This window comes from Oryzias latipes, chromosome 2 (assembly GCF_053564925.1).
Source record: "Oryzias latipes strain Hd-rR chromosome 2, Olatipes_Hd-rR_3.1".
Lineage (NCBI taxonomy): Eukaryota > Metazoa > Chordata > Actinopteri > Beloniformes > Adrianichthyidae > Oryzias > Oryzias latipes.
In genome coordinates this window covers 26,152,668-26,169,310 of record NC_136238.1, presented here as the reverse complement: position 1 = coordinate 26,169,310, position 16,643 = coordinate 26,152,668, and the positions used below count along the sequence as shown (strand labels likewise).

The following is a 16,643-nucleotide window of genomic DNA, read 5'->3' as shown; positions in this document are numbered from 1 at the left end:
CTGCAACTGTTTGTCTATTGAAATCTGCAGTTCTGGGATTGATTCATGTTTTCGTTCAAAGATAACAGAGAAAATGAACTTCTCCCAGATATCAACACCTGGATGGACTTAGGTTCTCCGGTTAAGTCTGGTGCAAAAAAACATAATAACATCTGTAACCATTAGATAAGGAAAAACCAGGACTTTTAACTCAAGCAAAATTTTGTTTTCTTTTTACTTCTATACAACAGTCCTCTGCACTGACATCTATCTGACACTTTCTCCTGAATCAGAGAAACAAAAGACAGAATTTGTTGTAGAGAATCAACATTTGAATGAAACCTGACCTGAGAGTCTCCAGTTTACAGTCTGGACTCTCCAGTCCAGCAGACAGCAGCTTCACTCCTGAATCCTGTAGGTTGTTGACACTCAGGTCCAGAACTCTGAGTCTGGAGGACTGAGAGCTGAGAACTGAGGACAGAGCTGCACAGCTTCCCTTTGACAGATTACAGAGACTCAGTCTGAAGAAAACAAAGACAGACATCAGTTATTGAATACTTCATGCTTCCACTCAGATTCGTTTGTTGACTGAAGGTGATTTTCCTGAGAGTTCTTACAGAGCTTTGTTGGAGGCTTTGATCACTGGCAGCAGCCTCAGAAGAGCGTCCTCTGAAGCAGAATATTTCTGCAGGTCAAACACTACCAGATCTTCTTCTGATGACAGTAAGATGAAGACCAGAGCAGACCACTGAGCAGGAGACAGTTTATCTATGGAGAGACGTCCTGACCTCAGGAACTGTTGGATCTCCTCCACTAGAGAACCATCATTCAGTTCATTCAGACAGTGGAACAGGTTGATGCTTTTCTCTGCAGACAGATCCTCACTGATCTTCTTGATGAACTGGACTGTTTCCTGATTGGTCTGTGAGCTACTTCCTGTCTGAGTCAGCAGACCTCGTAGGAGACTCTGATTGGTCTGCAGTGAAAGACCCAGAAGGAAGCGGAGGAACAAGTCCAGGTGTCCGTTTGGACTCTGTAAGGCCTTCTTCACAGCACTCTGGTAGAACTGGACCGGTCTGATTTGTTTCAGTTTGATAATCTTTAAGGATTTTTTCTCCATGAGGTTGAGTCCAGAGGTGATGAAGGTCAGGTGGACATGCAGAGCAGCCAGAAACTCCTGAACACTCAGATGGATGAAGCAGAAGACCTTGTCCTGGTACAGGCCTCTCTCCTCTCTAAAGACCTGTGTGAACACTCCTGAGTACACTGAGGCTGCTCTGATATCGATGCCACACTCTGTCAGGTCAGATTCATAGAAGATCAGGTTTCCTTTCTGCAGCTGCTCAAAAGCCAGTTTTCCCAGAGACTCCATCATCTTCCTGCTCTCTGGACTCCAGTGAGGATCTGTCTCAGCTCCTCCATCATACTTGACCTTCTTGACTTTGGCCTGAACTACCAGGAAGTGGATGTACATCTCAGTCAGGCTCTTGGGCAGCTCTCCTCCCTCTCTACTCTTCATCAGATCCTCCAGAACTGTAGCAGTGATCCAGCAGAAGACTGGGATGTGGCACATGATGTGGAGGCTTCTGGATCTCTGGATGTGGGAGATGATCCTGCTGGCCTGCTTTTTTCCTCTCTGAACCTCTTCCTGAAGTACTCCTCCTTCTGTGGATCATTGAACCCTCTGACCTCTGTCACCATGTCAACACACTCAGCAGGGATCTGATTGGCTGCTGCAGGTCGTGTGGTTATCCAGAGGCGAGCAGAGGGAAGCAGGTTCCCCCTGATGAGGTTTGTCAGCAGATCAGCCACTGAGGTGGACTTTCTAGGGTCATTTAGGATCCGAGTCTTGTGGAAGTCCAGAGGAAGTCGACACTCATCCAGACCATCAAAGATGAAGAGGACCTGGAAGTCTTCAAAGCTGCAGATTCCTGCTTGTTTGGTTTCAGGGAAGAAGTGATGAACAAGTTCCACCAAGCTGAACTTCTCCTCTTTCAGCACATTCAGCTCTCTGAAAGTGAATGGAAATGTGAAGTGGAGGTTCTGGTGGGCTTTGCCTTCAGCCCAGTCCAGAGTGAACTTCTGTGTTAAGACTGTTTTCCCGATGCCAGCCACTCCCTTAGTCATCACGGTTCTGATTGGTTCTGGTCTTCCAGCTGGGAGTTGGAAGAGCTCTTCTTGTCTGATGCTTGTTTCTGCTCTGTCTGCTTTCCTGGATGCTGCTTCAATCTGTCTGATCTCATGTTCTTCATTCAGCTCTCCTCTTCCTCCCTCTGTGATGAAGAGCTCTGTGTAGATCTCACTCAGAGGGGTTGGGTTTCCTGCTTTAGCCATCCCCTCAAACACACACTGGAACTTCTTCTTCAGACCAGATTGGACTTCATGTCGACAAACAGCAGCAGATCCTGAATGAAGACAACAAACAGCAAATCAACTCTCAGCAGCCCTGAATGACGAGGGTTTGAATCCCTGTGGTTCCATGTGTTCAGACATCAGGAAATCTTCATTTCTCAGCAGCTGAAACCTTCAGAGAAATCCTCTTACTGCTCTGCAGTCCATCAGCCAGCTCCTCCTGCTTCATTCTCCTCAGGAAGTTCACTGTGATCTTCATCAGTGACTCTCTGCTGCTCCTCTGCTCTTCATCTTCGTCCTCCAGCTCCTCCTCATCCTCCCTGTGACTCAGAAACTTCTGGATCTTCTTCAGCTCCTTCTTGACAAAAGTGACAATGTTGTCCTCCAGCAGCTGCAACAGAATTCCAGATGAATGAGCCAATCAGAGTGAAGTCATGGAGCCAAACATCAGCTCCATGTTGGACACACTGACAGTCCACTGGTGTCCAAAGTGCAGCATGGAGACGACTGTGGACAGAATGATGGAACAGTAGTTGTTGTTCATGTACAGACCAGAAAGATGGAGTCCAGCTGTGTTTGATGCTGCTGGACAGACGGAGCACTGGGAGTCTCTGAGCTCTGCTGGTCCAGTCTGTGGAGATTTAGCAACAATCAGATCCTACTGGACCCACTGGTGTCCTGCAAACACTCAGGAGAATCTACTAGATCTATTCTGTGTTTGTGGAGAAGCTCCAACCCTCACTGCTGCACACATGAAGATAGAAATGTCTGTGAGAAAGAACGTTTACACACAGCTCACCTCTCTGCTCCAGAAGATGATTTAAATTCAATAGGATGACCCATTGACTGGTCACTCCTGAAGGAAACACAGCTGGGTTCAGATCCAGATCCAGTTCTGAGTCTCTGATGGATCCTGATAGAAAAACACTTGTTTAGTTAGAAGTGAGTTTCTTTCATGAAGGTGTTTGATGAGTTCTTTTGGATTTGGATCATCTCAGATCATAAATGCATCATGAATGCTGTTGTTTTCAGAACAGCAATGATTCCAATGTTAGTTTTGACTCACAGATGAATCAGAGTTACAGAAAACTGGATCATTGATTCTCATTTAGACCAGAAGAAAATTAAGAATTTAATGTTTGAGTTTGTGGATGAGATGCAAAGAAAAAGTTATAATTTTAACGGAGACCAACCATTATCATCATTATATTTTAGATTTTCTGTGGTTAATTATAACATTAACTTCATGAAAGACTTTTAATAAAATATTAGACTAAACTGTTTCTTTTTTAAATCAAACATTTGTTCAAATCAGAAAATATGATGGCTGCTTGGGATTTGGAGCTGAAGTTACTGTTTGGGTTTCTCTCCAACAACCAAATCCCATCTTCTCCACCTGGACATGGATTACTTGAACCTCTCCCTTCAGGCAAAAGGCTAAAGTGAATCCAGACCAGAACCTCACGACATGAGAATAATTTCTTTCCCTCTGCAGTCAGACTCATGAACACTTTTTAACCCCTCCCCCCTTAAACATTTCACTTAAATGTCCAAGTACCAGTCCACTATCTGCACCTTATTCATCCACAGTTTGCACTGTTAACACTATTGTACTTCTATTCATTGTTTTGACCATTGTGTTAATTTTTTTTCTTGCTTATTGTTTGTTTTTATTTGAAAGTGTTGTATATGGCACATTGCCACCGCATCAAATTCCTATTCTGTGAAATTGTTTTGTTCACAGACACTGGCAATAAAAACTCCTTGAATCCGTAAATCTAAAGACTGTCTTTGAAAAAAGATTCATCAACAGATCTCTGTTCACTAGAAACTGCTTCTTACTGTGAGTCTGAAGGTCCTGGTTCAGTTCTGAAGTTTGGAGTTCCACCTTTGGACCGGTTACTCTTCATGGAGTCACAGCTGGAGGCTGCAGACTGGACTCTCTGTGTGACCTGTTGACCTCTGCAAACACCAAACCATCAGAGTGTTGGAGGATCTGCTTCTTCAAGAACAGCTGATGGACTTTGACATGAACACAGACTGAGCTGTTTAGTCTGGAATAACATGACATGTTTGGATCAACAGTTTCCAGGTTTCAGCATTTTCTGTCAGTCAATCCAGACTTTTTTCTAGAAAAGCTGATTCCAATTCTCCATGTAGAAATGTAGAAATTCTGAGAGCAGAAAGTCAAACTAGAACAATGTGATGTTTGGAAAGCATGAAAATCTGAATCCTAGGAGTCTGCAGTGATTCTTCTCATTAGACTGGAGCTGCTGTCAGTCAGAGTCGGCAGTCAACATGTTTTCTTCTCCAACATCTCTGATGTCTCTCAGAGACTCTCAGAAGACTCAACTGAAAAGATCTCATCACACACATGATGCTCCAAGTGAGTCTGATCAGAGAGATCCAGAACTGAACCAGACCTCAAGTCCTTCATCTGAAAACTGTTGATCATCTGAACTAGAATCCAGCCTCCAAAAACTCTGACAAACACTCACTGTTCCACTCCTAGATGGATGACTTTAAAGTTAGGATTAGTATTCTTTGATATGTCAATCCTTTTGGACCCCCAACTGGATCCAGATCCAGGTCCAGGTCCAGGTTTAGATCCAGATCCAGGTCCAGGTTTAGATCCAGATCCAGGTCCAGATTGGTTCCTGTGTAGAATGAAGGTTGCTGGTGTGAGTCCTGAGCTCTGACATGGAGAAGATCATAGACAGTTGGAGATGTTCATCTCACCTCTGAGCTTTGCTCTGGTTGTCATGGTTACCATCTCTGCTTTTAGAGGGAGGGGCTCCCTCCTGTGGCTCCTCCCACTGATCCATGCTGCTGGATTCACTGGATCCACATCAGCTCACACACACCTTCCACCTTCACCTGCAGAGGAAACCCTCCTCATCATCAGCTCTGATCCTCCTTCACCAACAGATCAGCTGCTCCTCCACTGATTGGCTCTTCTCTTGTGTTTCCTCTCAGGTTCAGGTGAATGCAGTCAGACAGCAGTGGGAGGCAGAGGAAGCTGCCATCAGCTGCTGCACTTCTGCTCTCCCTCCACCAGGTGGAGACATGGAGCTGCAGCAGCAACATTTCCATTCAGTCACTTTTTCTTTTCTTTTTTTCTGACTTGTTCTGTCCAACAGCTGAGCAAACAGATTAGAGCTGAAGGCTTTTTGTGTTGGACAGGTTTTACCATCACAAAAAGAGGTTATATAACTTCGAGAAACCAGAGTGTAGGTTTGTATAAACCCCTTTTTGTTGTATTAATTTTTTATTTTTTGTTACATTTAGTGTGTATGGGGAGGGAGGGGAGCCAGTTTAGCTCGTGCTGGATTACGGCACCTGACACCAGGGATCGAATCCAGGCTGCTTTCTGTTCCCTTCTCTGCTTCTGTGTGCCGGTCCCAAGCCCAAATGATTTGAGAGGGTTGCGTCAGGAAGGGCATCCGGCGTAAAACATTGCCAAGTTAACCATGCGACTCATCCACAAAAAGGTAGGATGATTCGCTGTGGCGACCCCTGATGGGAAAAACCGAAAGTGAAAGAAGAGTGTTTATGGGGAGGGAAAGGGGAAGAACGTGAGGGGGGAGGGAAGAGAAGGTGATATTTTGCGCCCCCGCCTTAATATGAAAGTTTAATGTTAATGTAGCCCACCAGTCTGTATGAACTACACCTTTTCATGATTGGTTGGAGCTGATAAAGCAACCAATCACAATGACTCTTGGGGGCGGGACATTGACCGGGCTTGAAAGCAGGAGAACATTTAAGGCAGGAAACCTGACAGCCCCCCATCCTCCCCGGACCACATTTTTTCTGGGCTGCACAGAGCCGGAGGAGGGTTAAGGTTATGGTTACGGTTAGGCACACGGCGGTGTGTCAACCCCAACCAAATGGTTCTCTCCACCCCCGCAGGATATGGGTCGCTGCGGAGAATAAATGTCCCACACCTACATGCATGAAGGAGCTGAGCCTACAACTCACCTACTGAGATTGTTTTGACCCAGGGTGAGGTTGACGCGCATCTGTTTGCTCCAGACATTAAAATGTCCACTCCCATTTTGTATGGCGACACATTTGCTGTCATTTTGCATACATACTTGTAGGGCTGAAACGATTCCTCGAGTTACTCGATTACAATAATTCCTCGATGCAAAAACTCTGCCTTGAAGCCTCGTTGAATTCCTATGACGCGCACTATAAGCGCGGTGCAGGGATTTGATTGTGTCACACGGACCGTTTATTCACACGGACCTTTTGAATTTAGTTGGCGCGATGGCAGAGAATAGATCTATAAATAAACGGCAGAAATTGTCTAAAGTGTGGGATCATTACACACTTAATAAAGAAGAGAACAAGGTGCAGTGTCTCTACTGCAAAATAGAGCTGGCATACCCGCGCGTGCCGCCGGCAGCGAGCGAGGGGCGCCGAGAGGCAGGGGCTGGGACAGGCGGTAGCTCGCCTTTCGGCGGACTGCAAGGCTTCTTTAAGCATTGCAAAAATAACAAAAGTATTATTTTTACACGAAATATAAACAATGATAATGATCAAATATGTTTTTCTGATTCTTTTATTTTTAATGGCCTTCCATTTTGGTGTTGTGCCACCCTTTCAAAGTCTTCTGCCCCCCCCCCATACAAAATGTTCTAGCTCCGCCATTTCTCAAGACCAACTTAAAAACACCAAAAGTAACATTTGCATCAGAGCGTATCTTTAAAATCAAATGCTTGTTCATTTTACAACCACATCATTTTTGTTATGTAAGATTTGTTTTGGTTGTTCAAAAACACACACAAATCGTTTTATCCGATTACTCGATTAATCGATCGATTAAGTGCTAGATTAATCGATTACAAAAAGAATCGATAGCTGCAGCCCTACATACTTGCGTGTGACATTGACCAGCCTGCGTTCCTACGCTTGTGCGGTACTGCGGTCAAAACCTTTTGCCCTTCCGGGCCAAAACACCTGACAAACACTGTGACGTCTTCCCTTACATACAGAATCTCCCTACTGGCAGTAAGGTGAACTACAATCACATGTATGGCTCCTATAATGTGTGACAGCTAACGGGGCTTTAACATTAAAACGTGCGAGCAAGAACATGATTTAGTCTGAGACACACTAAAAATCAGTGGAGAAAATGCAGCGATAAACATGTTTGAGATGAACCAGCACCTCGCCTGGATTGTTAGGGAGACCAGGCTGAGGGGGTGGGGGGTGGGGGGAGATGAAAGCGAAGCTGCAGCGAGACTGAAGGGCAACAGAAAGTTGGAGTTGTCCTTAACATTCAATTTAGTTTTAATATGCCTGTCCCCCTAAGTATGATCTGTCTCTATTTCTTTTGAATGAATGAATGAATATTTCTTTTATATTTATTTTAATGTTTTGTAATGTATGTAGCCGTTATTTAATCAAGACGTATTTTGAATTATTTTAATTGATCACTCAACTACAAAAACTGTCAGGACCCATTTCCCACAATGCATTGTTTTGTAGTCTATAGGCGGCTTGCAGTCAGTGCGATACAGTATTACATTTCCAGCTGCGTTCACTCAGGTTGGCGCCTTGCTGCTCCCGCCTTTTTCCGGTGATATTTTTGTGATGATTGACTGATTGTCTGTTAGAATCACAACGTTTCAAATCCAAAAGATCTTAAAAGTGAAGCAGAAGCTGAGAAAGGAGCAGAGAACAAGTCAGAACAGCAGTTGGAGGAAGATTTGATCCCACAGCTGATGGGAATCTGAAAGAATGTGGATCTTCCAGATCTGTCAGAGCTTCCAGGAAAAACTCTGACAGATTCAAACAGAGAGAAAGATGTGAGGAGCAGAAAAACACTTTAGTTTGATAATTGGATCAACGCCATGGTCCCAGCCCCCCACAGACCAGAGGCCTCCACTCACTACAGCATTTTGGCCTCACAGGCTTCCATCCTCTTTATCTGAGTCTGAACCAAAGCTGAGCCTGAGAGCAGCTCTGACTGAAAGAATGTGGATCTTCCAGATGATCTGTGGGACTTTTTCTCTGCTTTAGTCAGGAAGAATGTTCTGCAGCAGAACCACATTCCTGAAGGACGTCTGTGTTCCTCAGTAACAGGGAGTGTCTGAACGGCTGCAGGTTCTGCAGAACATCAAGGTTTCCTGCAGCTGGATGGAAGGAGTGCTGCCCCCTGGTGGACAGGAACTCAGCAGTGCAGCTTCAGGATGGAGTGGCTTCCAACAGATCAGATCAACGTTCTGCTCTCTGCTAAAGAGGCAGAACGTCTCCTTCTAAGAAGAATCCAGAGTTCCTGATCACAAACATCAACTGAAGCCCAAATCAGAGCTGATCAGACTGCATGGAGCCCAAGCTCCAGAAAAGAGGAGAGAAGAAGAAGTCGTCCACATGAAGCTTCACCTTAAAGGAAAAGAGGAGCTGCTGAACTAAAGTACTCGAGTACTGAGGAAGACTTTCAACCTCTGATTGATTCTGTAGAACATTTGGAACTAGAATGTAGAAAGTGCTTCAGTTCCATCAGCTGTCAGTCTGCAGCAGCTTCATCTGCTGCTGTTTGGCCGTCTTCTTCAGCATTAAAACCTTCCTCTTCCTAGTTTCTAGAGTAGAAAGCTGCTCTGTCTGACCTTTGACCTCCACAAACATCAAATCAGAGAAAGAGGCGAAACGGCCCAAAAACGTCACCAACATGAACATAAAGGCAAAAGCAGAAGGTCAGAAGCAGCCTTGGATTAAGCTCCCCCCACTCACTAACAAACCACCAATCAGGCAGGTTTGTTCTGTGGAAAAAAGAATTTAATTAATAAAAAATAGAATTTCACATCCAGCAACATTTTTATTCAGTCACTTTGACAAAGACGCGGCTGGCGCAGCGCTAGAGCAGTCGAAGTGTCCTTGGGCAAGACACTGAATCCCACCTTGCCTCTGGTAGAAGGTTGGCGCCAGTCTTTGGCAGTGGAAAATGTGTGAATGTGTGAATGTGAAGCGCTTTGGGTCTTCAAAAGAAGATACAAAAGCACTAGATAAGAATACGTCATTTACTAAAGAAACAACAAACTTCCTGTTTCTACACTTCAGGAAACATGAAGCATCAAGAAAAACAGACAGAAATCAAAGAATGAGGAGAAAAGAAAGAAAGACATGAATTCTTCCTCTGACTGAGATGCAGAAACGAGCAGAGAGCTGCAGACTGATCAGCTCTGGATTCAGTGATTTGATGAAGAACTCTGGATCACTGATGAAAATGCTGAGAGCAGAGCTGAGAAGAACCTCCGGACAGAGAGAAGCTGAAATCTGAGATTTCCTGAACTAAAGACAGAGAACAGGTTCAAGAAGAAACCTGACACCACCTGACAGCAGCTGAGAGGAGGGGCGGAGCTTCAAGCTGATTGACAGGTTGTTGATCTCAGTGACTGAGAAAGGTGAGGTCATGTGACCTTCTGCTTTGTAAGGAGACCCTTTGAAGGTGATTTGATCCAAACTACGGAACAGATGATGAAGAAATGATGTTTGTGGAAGAACCAATCAGAGAGGAGCTCCCAGCTCTGTTCCATCAGAATCATGTCAGAAGTTCAGAAATGAAGGAGATCTCAGTACTGAGAGGATTGGAAACATGCAGTTGTTCAGCACTGAAGACCTGAGAGCCTCACAACCTTCTTCAGCAGAGATCAAAGCACTGAGGAGCTTCCACAGCCTCTCTGGAACACATCACTGGAATTTGAATCTCATTTGAATTTCATTTGAATATCATTTGAATCTGAGCTGGGAGGAAGGGTGGATCAGAGTCACCAACTGTTTGGAAGAACAAGGATCCAGCAGAACTCAAAGTTTGTCCTTCAGGGCAGATCTGACAGCTGCATTGTGGTCTCTTTCTGTGTTTGTGTTGTTTCTATCGGAAATCAACTGCTGTCTTTGCTTCATCCCCTCAGTCACTCAGGCTTCTGTTCGCTGGACCTCTTCTGAACGAAAGACCCATGAGGAAGCGGAAACACATACACAAACACTCCTCAGGTCTTTGTTCCCTCTCAGGTGACCTGCAGTGACCTTTAGCTGCTGCTGCTGTTTGGAAGAACTCTTTTCTTTTTGAACAGAAGAACAAGTTAAAGACAAACTTCAGTCTGAGCTCTTCCTCTGCTGCTCCTCTTCCTCACAGAGGAGAACACACAGACACGTCACGGCCTTCATCATGAGTGGAGAAGACAACAGAAACACAAAGACTCACCGTGAAGAAGAAGAAAGTCCTGCTCTGTCTGCTCTGACACGGAGGAAAACTCTCAACTTCCTCATTTCCTGATTCAGGAACACCTGAGCAGAGCTCCGCCCCCTTATGTGTGTTTGTGTTAGGCTCCTCCCAGAAACCTGAAAGAGTCTCTGTTTTACTGAACAGGAGATGACACGACTTGTGTGTGTGCTTGCGTGTATGTGTGTGCATATGCATGGGTGTGACTCTCTTACCTGCAGTTACAAGAAATCACGTGTCATCAGCTGCAGCAGTCAATATGCTGCTGGGTCCTAAAGAGTATGAGGTTCAGCTCTGAAAGGCTGAACTATCCAAAGCCCCCCAGGAGTCAGTGGTTTAAGAAATCTGATAAACGATGCGCACGGATTGATCAATTGTGTTTCATACTGATACTCAATCGTGCACTAACCCCACTTGGACAGATCTGTGGAGATCTGCTGGGGCTCCACATATTTTCATTTCACATTTCATTTTGTAACATAAAGTTCTTTGCCCTCATAAGTTGTGTCGGAAATTATTCTTTGTTTTGTTTATGGAGAGATTTTTCCACAACCCATTTTGTAAAAAGGTCTGTGGCTGTTAGAATGAAGCTGCTGTTCCACATTAGTGAAGCATGATTCTGAGAAGAGCAGCTGGAGTCCTAGCTTGTGTTTACAGGTGGGGTGGTGATGGTGGGGGGGGGGGGGTTGTTTTGGTGTGAGCTACGGAGGAAACTTTACGCAGTCCTGCTGCTCTGCATGAGCGATCAGCGTTATGATCAGCATCAACTGACTCAGAAAAACACATTGATTAAGATGATCGTATTAGTAAAAAACTACATGAGATACATTGATGGAAAATCCACTTTTTTTTAACTTGACAGCTTTTCTGTTAATTTCTATCTCCATAGCAACCATATTATGTTTTTATTGCCTGGGGAAAACGAACAGATGAACGGCAGTTTCAGACGAATCGTAAATATGTAAACTTTTGGATTTCCTTTTCTTTTGGATGCTATTTTCTCCTCATATTTCAACACTTATTGATAAAAACAAAATATTATTTCAGTTGCAAATCTTAATTTTTGTGTTGTTCAAATAAAAAATCCTTTAGTTTAGTTTTATCTTGCTTTATTTGACACACGTCTCATTTGTCTCTCTCGCTCGTTCTCTATCTTTCTGTCTGTCTCTCTCTTTCTGTCTTTCTGTCTCTCTCTCTCTCTGTTGATAATTCAGGAACATTGACTTTTAAGGAAAATACCATCGGCTGCAGCTTGTACAAAACTCGACTGAAGGCCTTTTAAATAGAACCAGAAAGAAGGAGCCCTTTACTCTGATTTTGAAATCTTTGCACTGAATCCCAGTCAGCTTTAAGGTCAATTTAAAGGTTTTTGAATAGTTACAGAAGTTACAAAAAAAATAAAGAGGTTGGACTGGCCCCTCATATTTATCAGGTTCACTTTTAGTTTATGACCCTTCCAGAACCCTCAGATCCACAGGTGCAGGCCTGCTGGTGGTCCCAAAGGTAAGAAACAAAACCCACGGCGAGGCCTGATTTCAGCACTGTGGGCCTCGATTGTGGAAGGTTTGGAGGATGTGAAGGGTTCATCTAATGTGGAGGTTATGAGGAGAAAAAAAATAAAAAGCATATTAAGCTTTAACATAGTATATACTTGTCCACATGTTTTCGTTTGATTTTATTAACAATTAATTCGATTTATTTTGAATGTACTGGTGGGATGTGTATGAGTGTATGTGTCTTTATTTATTTATTTCTTATTAATATCATTAGTATTATTTTTACTATGTTTACTATTTGAAGTATCTAAAATGTGATGACATCCATCAAAAGTTAAGATATTGGTATTTCTGCTTTATGTATCCACTTTATTCTACTTGATAATTTTGACAATTAGTAGTTATTGTATCCAGAAAGAAGAGAACTACCGTGCAGCGCATGCCATCCTCTATAGACCTTTTTCGCAAAAAACGGAAATACGTCATGAACGTGTAAACCTAGTTCCGGTTTGTGCTTCGCTGGCGGAGGAATGGCAGAGCCTGAGTTGTGTTCCGAAGTTCATCAGGGCCGATGTGATGAAGAGTGTGAAGATGCATTCGTCCACTAAAGGAAACAAATTGGACAAGGGATATAAATTCATCCACGAAGAGTTTATCCACCATTACCAAGGTAAGCTTCAGCTAGCTTAGCCATTGCCGCATTACCGGTAACTCTGTGTTTGTTTACGTCAACTGTAAATAATGGTGTTATTTGTAATATAAGGTATAACACATCGCAGTGAATATGTTGTGTGTATGTTTAAGTGAAAAGGCATGAGATTAACATAACAACCAAAACTTTGGTGAAGCTGTAAATAAGAAATGTTACGTTGCCCGTATGCGTGTCCATTTTTTTTGCTGCAGTTGCGGCACTTTCTTCACTTACTATTAGTATTATTTTTCTGAAAGTACAGTGACCAGATTAATTTTAACCTATATAATTTATTGTGTCTAGATATCACTGGATGCAGAAAGTGCCAACCTGAAAGCTTTCTCCTGAAGTTGTGTGGCTGATAAAGGATTCTGCAATCACATAGTTGCCATCCTGTTCCAGACCGCACATTATTCACAGCTGGGTCTGCAGGCTGCCCCCCCCCCCCGCCCCCCCCGCCCCCCCCCCCGGCCTGCACGAGTGGCTTGCAAAGATGGTACAGACCAAGAGCACAGGTGGGTTTGTGATCAAATTGTCATTAGGATTTAAGAACGGATGTGTATCCATAACAACTGTAGATTATTATAAAAACACCCCCAGTAGTGACTATAGACTGAAATGCTTTTTGCCTTTTACTTATAAGGGAATCCATCCTGAACCGGTTAGTGAGCTGGTGGTGCAAAAGCCCAAAACAGTTGGCAGGGACGGTCTGAGGTCCACACTGTACAAGGCATATACAGGTGATTAACTTTTTGTTGCTTTGTGAGAGCAATTTAAGTGTTTTTTTATGTTATGACTAACCAAATTATGGTTACAGCAGATATAATGAATTAAATTTAAATGTAGTTATGCACTTATGTCTAACTTTTGTGTGTTGTGTATCTCTTGTGTAGGACCACAGCCAGATCCATATCTGATGGCATCTGGAAGCAGATTATGCCAGGTGCAGCCCCAACCTCTCATGGCTGTGTTGGATGGGGTTTCTGAGATGGAATGAAAGAGAACTTGGATATATATTATTATGGCAAATGCATGAATGCATACCTTAAATTACACTTATCTTGTCTTTAACAATCAGTTCAGCCTTCTGTCTTACTGCTGATCTGTAATGTTCTTTTTTATTGTAAATCTTTGATGTTATTTGTGTTGTGATTAATCAGTTGTTGTTACGCATACCAAAAAATTAAATGAGGCACAATTTTGACCAAAATTGTTTTATTTGTTCATCTAATTTCTTTTTGTGAAGTCAAAGTCACATTTCAACAGAAAAATATTAAGAATATAACAATTATATTTAACTATGTGTGAACTATGTGGAAACACTAAATGTTTCCATTCTATTTGCACATTATACATTATTTACATACCAAACATTAATTCACTCTTCAACACAAAAGCCCATGATCATTTGCCAAAACACGGCAGTTAAGCCAGATCTGATTCTCACCGCCCATTAGTGTGAGCGGCACGGGAGAGTCCCTGATGTGAAAGGACTTTATCCTACTGATCACTCTTTCCACTATAATTCTGAGGCGGGCAATGGCTGCGGTTTGTTCTGTTTCCTCATTGCTGATGGAGCTGAAAGCTTAAAAGGTGGAATGATGATCTTAGATCATCAGTAATGAGGTCTTGAACAAGGAACTCTTTGTCCGCCATGACATCGTCTCCTGGCTCCAGCAAAGGAACTTGGCTTCTAAGTCATGGATGTAATCAAAGCCTCATCCAGAGCACCTGTGAAGATAAAGAAATTAAAAATCAGTCTTAATATATTTATGCTACCTTTCAACACAACACAGTAATCATGTTTTGAAAAGTATGTTAAGTATTTAATTACAAATACATTTTATTTATTTTTGTTAATGACAAAATACCCAAAAGTGATTAAATACATGAAATTAAAATAGGGAAGAGCATGAACAGCTTTTATTCTAAACATTCATTTGTTCAGGTAGAAATGCATTTATCCAATAATGGTACACATAGTTGACTAACGTTAACTAAACACATTATGAACAACCTTACCTGCAGTGGGTGTGTCACGTAGTCCTGATCCATCTTTACTGCCTTAGCTTAGCCACCGTGTCGCTATCTTCACAGCATAGCTGCATAGCCTGACGTTTGAGGTTCTGTCATATACTGACTCCCTTCTCAAAGGAGCAGTAAAGTTGTTCCACGAGAAAATACTCGGGGCAACACCACTCTTCAGGCGACGAACGACGCAGTCGCACCACAATCCGGAGTGAAGTTAGTAAGTGCCGGCAGCAGACTGTGCTACCTGTGTTTACATTAAAACTATGCCCTTCATCTCTTCGGATTGCCTGTATCCGTTTGGGTTTCAGGTTTGGATCCACAGGAAAATAATGAAAGGCCGGGCTGTTTTTGGTTGGAAGACGAACAGCCTGGAACTCAACAGAAACTGCAGCTCTTCGACTCTGCCATTCTTCATATGTGCCGCTATGCTAACAGGAAGTTGTTTTACACGTCATTGACGTATTTCCGGTCAAAAAATTAGGAAGTGTGAAAAAGGTCTATTCCAATTCCCTATGTAGAAATGTAGAAATTCTGAGAGCAGAAAGTCAAACTAGAACAATGTGATGTTTGGAAAGCATGAAAATCTGAATCCTAGGAGTCTGCAGTGATTCTTCTCATTAGACTGGAGCTGCTGTCAGTCAGAGTCAGCAGTCAACATGTTTTCTTCTCCAACATCTCTGATGTCTCTCAGAGACTCTCAGAAGACTCAACTGAAAAGATCTCATCACACACATGATGCTCCAAGTGAGTCTGATCAGAGAGATCCAGAACTGAACCAGACCTCAAGTCCTTCATCTGAAAACTGTTGATCATCTGAACTAGAATCCAGCCTCCAAAAACTCTGACAAACACTCACTGTTCCACTGCTGGATGGATGTCCTTGAAGTTAATTGGTAAATCCTTTGAATAGCCACTCCTGTTGGACCCCCAGCTCGATCCAGATCCAGATCCAGGTTGGTTCCTGTGAAGAATGAAGGTTGCTGGTGTGAGTCCTGAGCTCTGACATGGAGAAGATCATGGACAGTTGGAGATGTTCATCTCACCTCTGAGCTTTGCTCTGGTTGTCATGGTTACCATCTCTGCTTCTAGAGGGAGGGGCTCCCTCCTGTGGCTCCTCCCACTGATCCATGCTGCTGGATTCACTGGATCCACATCAGCTCACAGACACCTTCCACCTTCACCTGCAGAGGAAACCCTCCTCATCATCAGCTCTGATCCTCCTTCACCAACAGATCAGCTGCTCCTCCACTGATTGGCTCTTCTCTTGTGTTTCCTCTCAGGTTCAGGTGAATGCAGTCAGACAGCAGTGGGAGGCAGAGGAAGCTGCCATCAGCTGCTGCACTTCTGCTCTCCCTCCACCAGGTGGAGACATGGAGCTGCAGCAGCAACATTTCCATTCAGTCACTTTGACAAAGAAACAACAAACTTCCTGTTTCTACACTTCAGGAAACATGAAGCATCAAGAAAAACAGACAGAAATCAAAGAATGAGGAGAAAAGAAAGAAAGACATGAATTCTTCCTCTCAAAGCTCCAACAGAGACTTTCTCGTGACCTTTGACCTCCACACAGGTCTGGATGAAGGAGAACAGGAAGGTTTGGAGTCAGTACTGAAACCTTTGACCTCCAGAGCTTCATGATGGTTTGTGTTTCTGACAGAAACTCTGTCTTCTGTCTGGATTCTGGAAAGTTCTGACAGGAAGCAGCAGTCAACTGATCTGAACCACTTTGATGAGTCAGCATTTTCACTTCTGTAAACATCAACAGTTTATTCTGTTAAAATCTTCATAAAAACATAATTTGTTTCCATTTTCTTTATCAATCAGTCAAACAGAAACTGATCAATAAGTGCGAATTGATCCTCAGTTG

The 16,643-nt window shown here is 43.3% G+C and overlaps 2 protein-coding genes and 1 long non-coding RNA gene across 3 annotated transcripts in view; 1 reads left to right on the top strand and 2 right to left on the bottom strand.

Annotated features, from left to right (window-relative positions):
- LOC144981373 (protein NLRC3-like) overlaps positions 1 to 15,743 on the bottom strand; it is a 210,696-nt gene extending 194,953 nt beyond the window's left edge. The window contains exons 1-8 of the mRNA XM_078934286.1: positions 15,633 to 15,743; positions 10,541 to 10,677; positions 5,071 to 5,208; positions 4,830 to 4,988; positions 4,174 to 4,293; positions 3,131 to 3,244; positions 2,884 to 2,962; positions 2,524 to 2,722 (exon numbers count right to left, since the gene is read on the bottom strand). Coding sequence (XP_078790412.1) covers positions 2,524 to 2,722; positions 2,884 to 2,962; positions 3,131 to 3,244; positions 4,174 to 4,293; positions 4,830 to 4,988; positions 5,071 to 5,156 — 757 coding nt within the window. The 5' untranslated portion in view covers positions 5,157 to 5,208; positions 10,541 to 10,677; positions 15,633 to 15,743. The remainder of the gene's footprint in view (positions 1 to 2,523; positions 2,723 to 2,883; positions 2,963 to 3,130; positions 3,245 to 4,173; positions 4,294 to 4,829; positions 4,989 to 5,070; positions 5,209 to 10,540; positions 10,678 to 15,632) is intronic.
- On the bottom strand, positions 239 to 2,207 carry LOC144987843 (NLR family CARD domain-containing protein 3-like). The gene is made up of 2 exons (XM_078937400.1): positions 597 to 2,207; positions 239 to 500 (listed from the first exon to the last, which is right to left on the bottom strand). Exons 1-2 carry the CDS (start codon positions 1,550 to 1,552, stop codon positions 269 to 271), a joined length of 1,188 nt encoding a protein of 395 aa, XP_078793526.1. The 5' UTR covers positions 1,553 to 2,207; the 3' UTR covers positions 239 to 268.
- On the top strand, positions 13,197 to 13,955 carry LOC144988299 (uncharacterized). The gene is made up of 3 exons (XR_013652158.1): positions 13,197 to 13,260; positions 13,389 to 13,485; positions 13,639 to 13,955. It is a non-coding gene; the product is annotated as an uncharacterized LOC144988299 (long non-coding RNA).
- Positions 15,744 to 16,643: the final 900 nt, after the last annotated feature.

Bases quoted from the DNA above. Each gene is read 5' to 3' on its own strand.
- LOC144987843 (XM_078937400.1), bottom strand. From the start codon at position 1,552: ATGTGCCACATCCCAGTCTTCTGCTGGATCACTGCTACAGTTCTGGAG. The intron at 501-596 runs GTAAGAACTCTC...TGTTTTCTTCAG, and splicing joins AAAGCCTCCAACAAAGCTCT to ACTGAGTCTCTGTAATCTGT.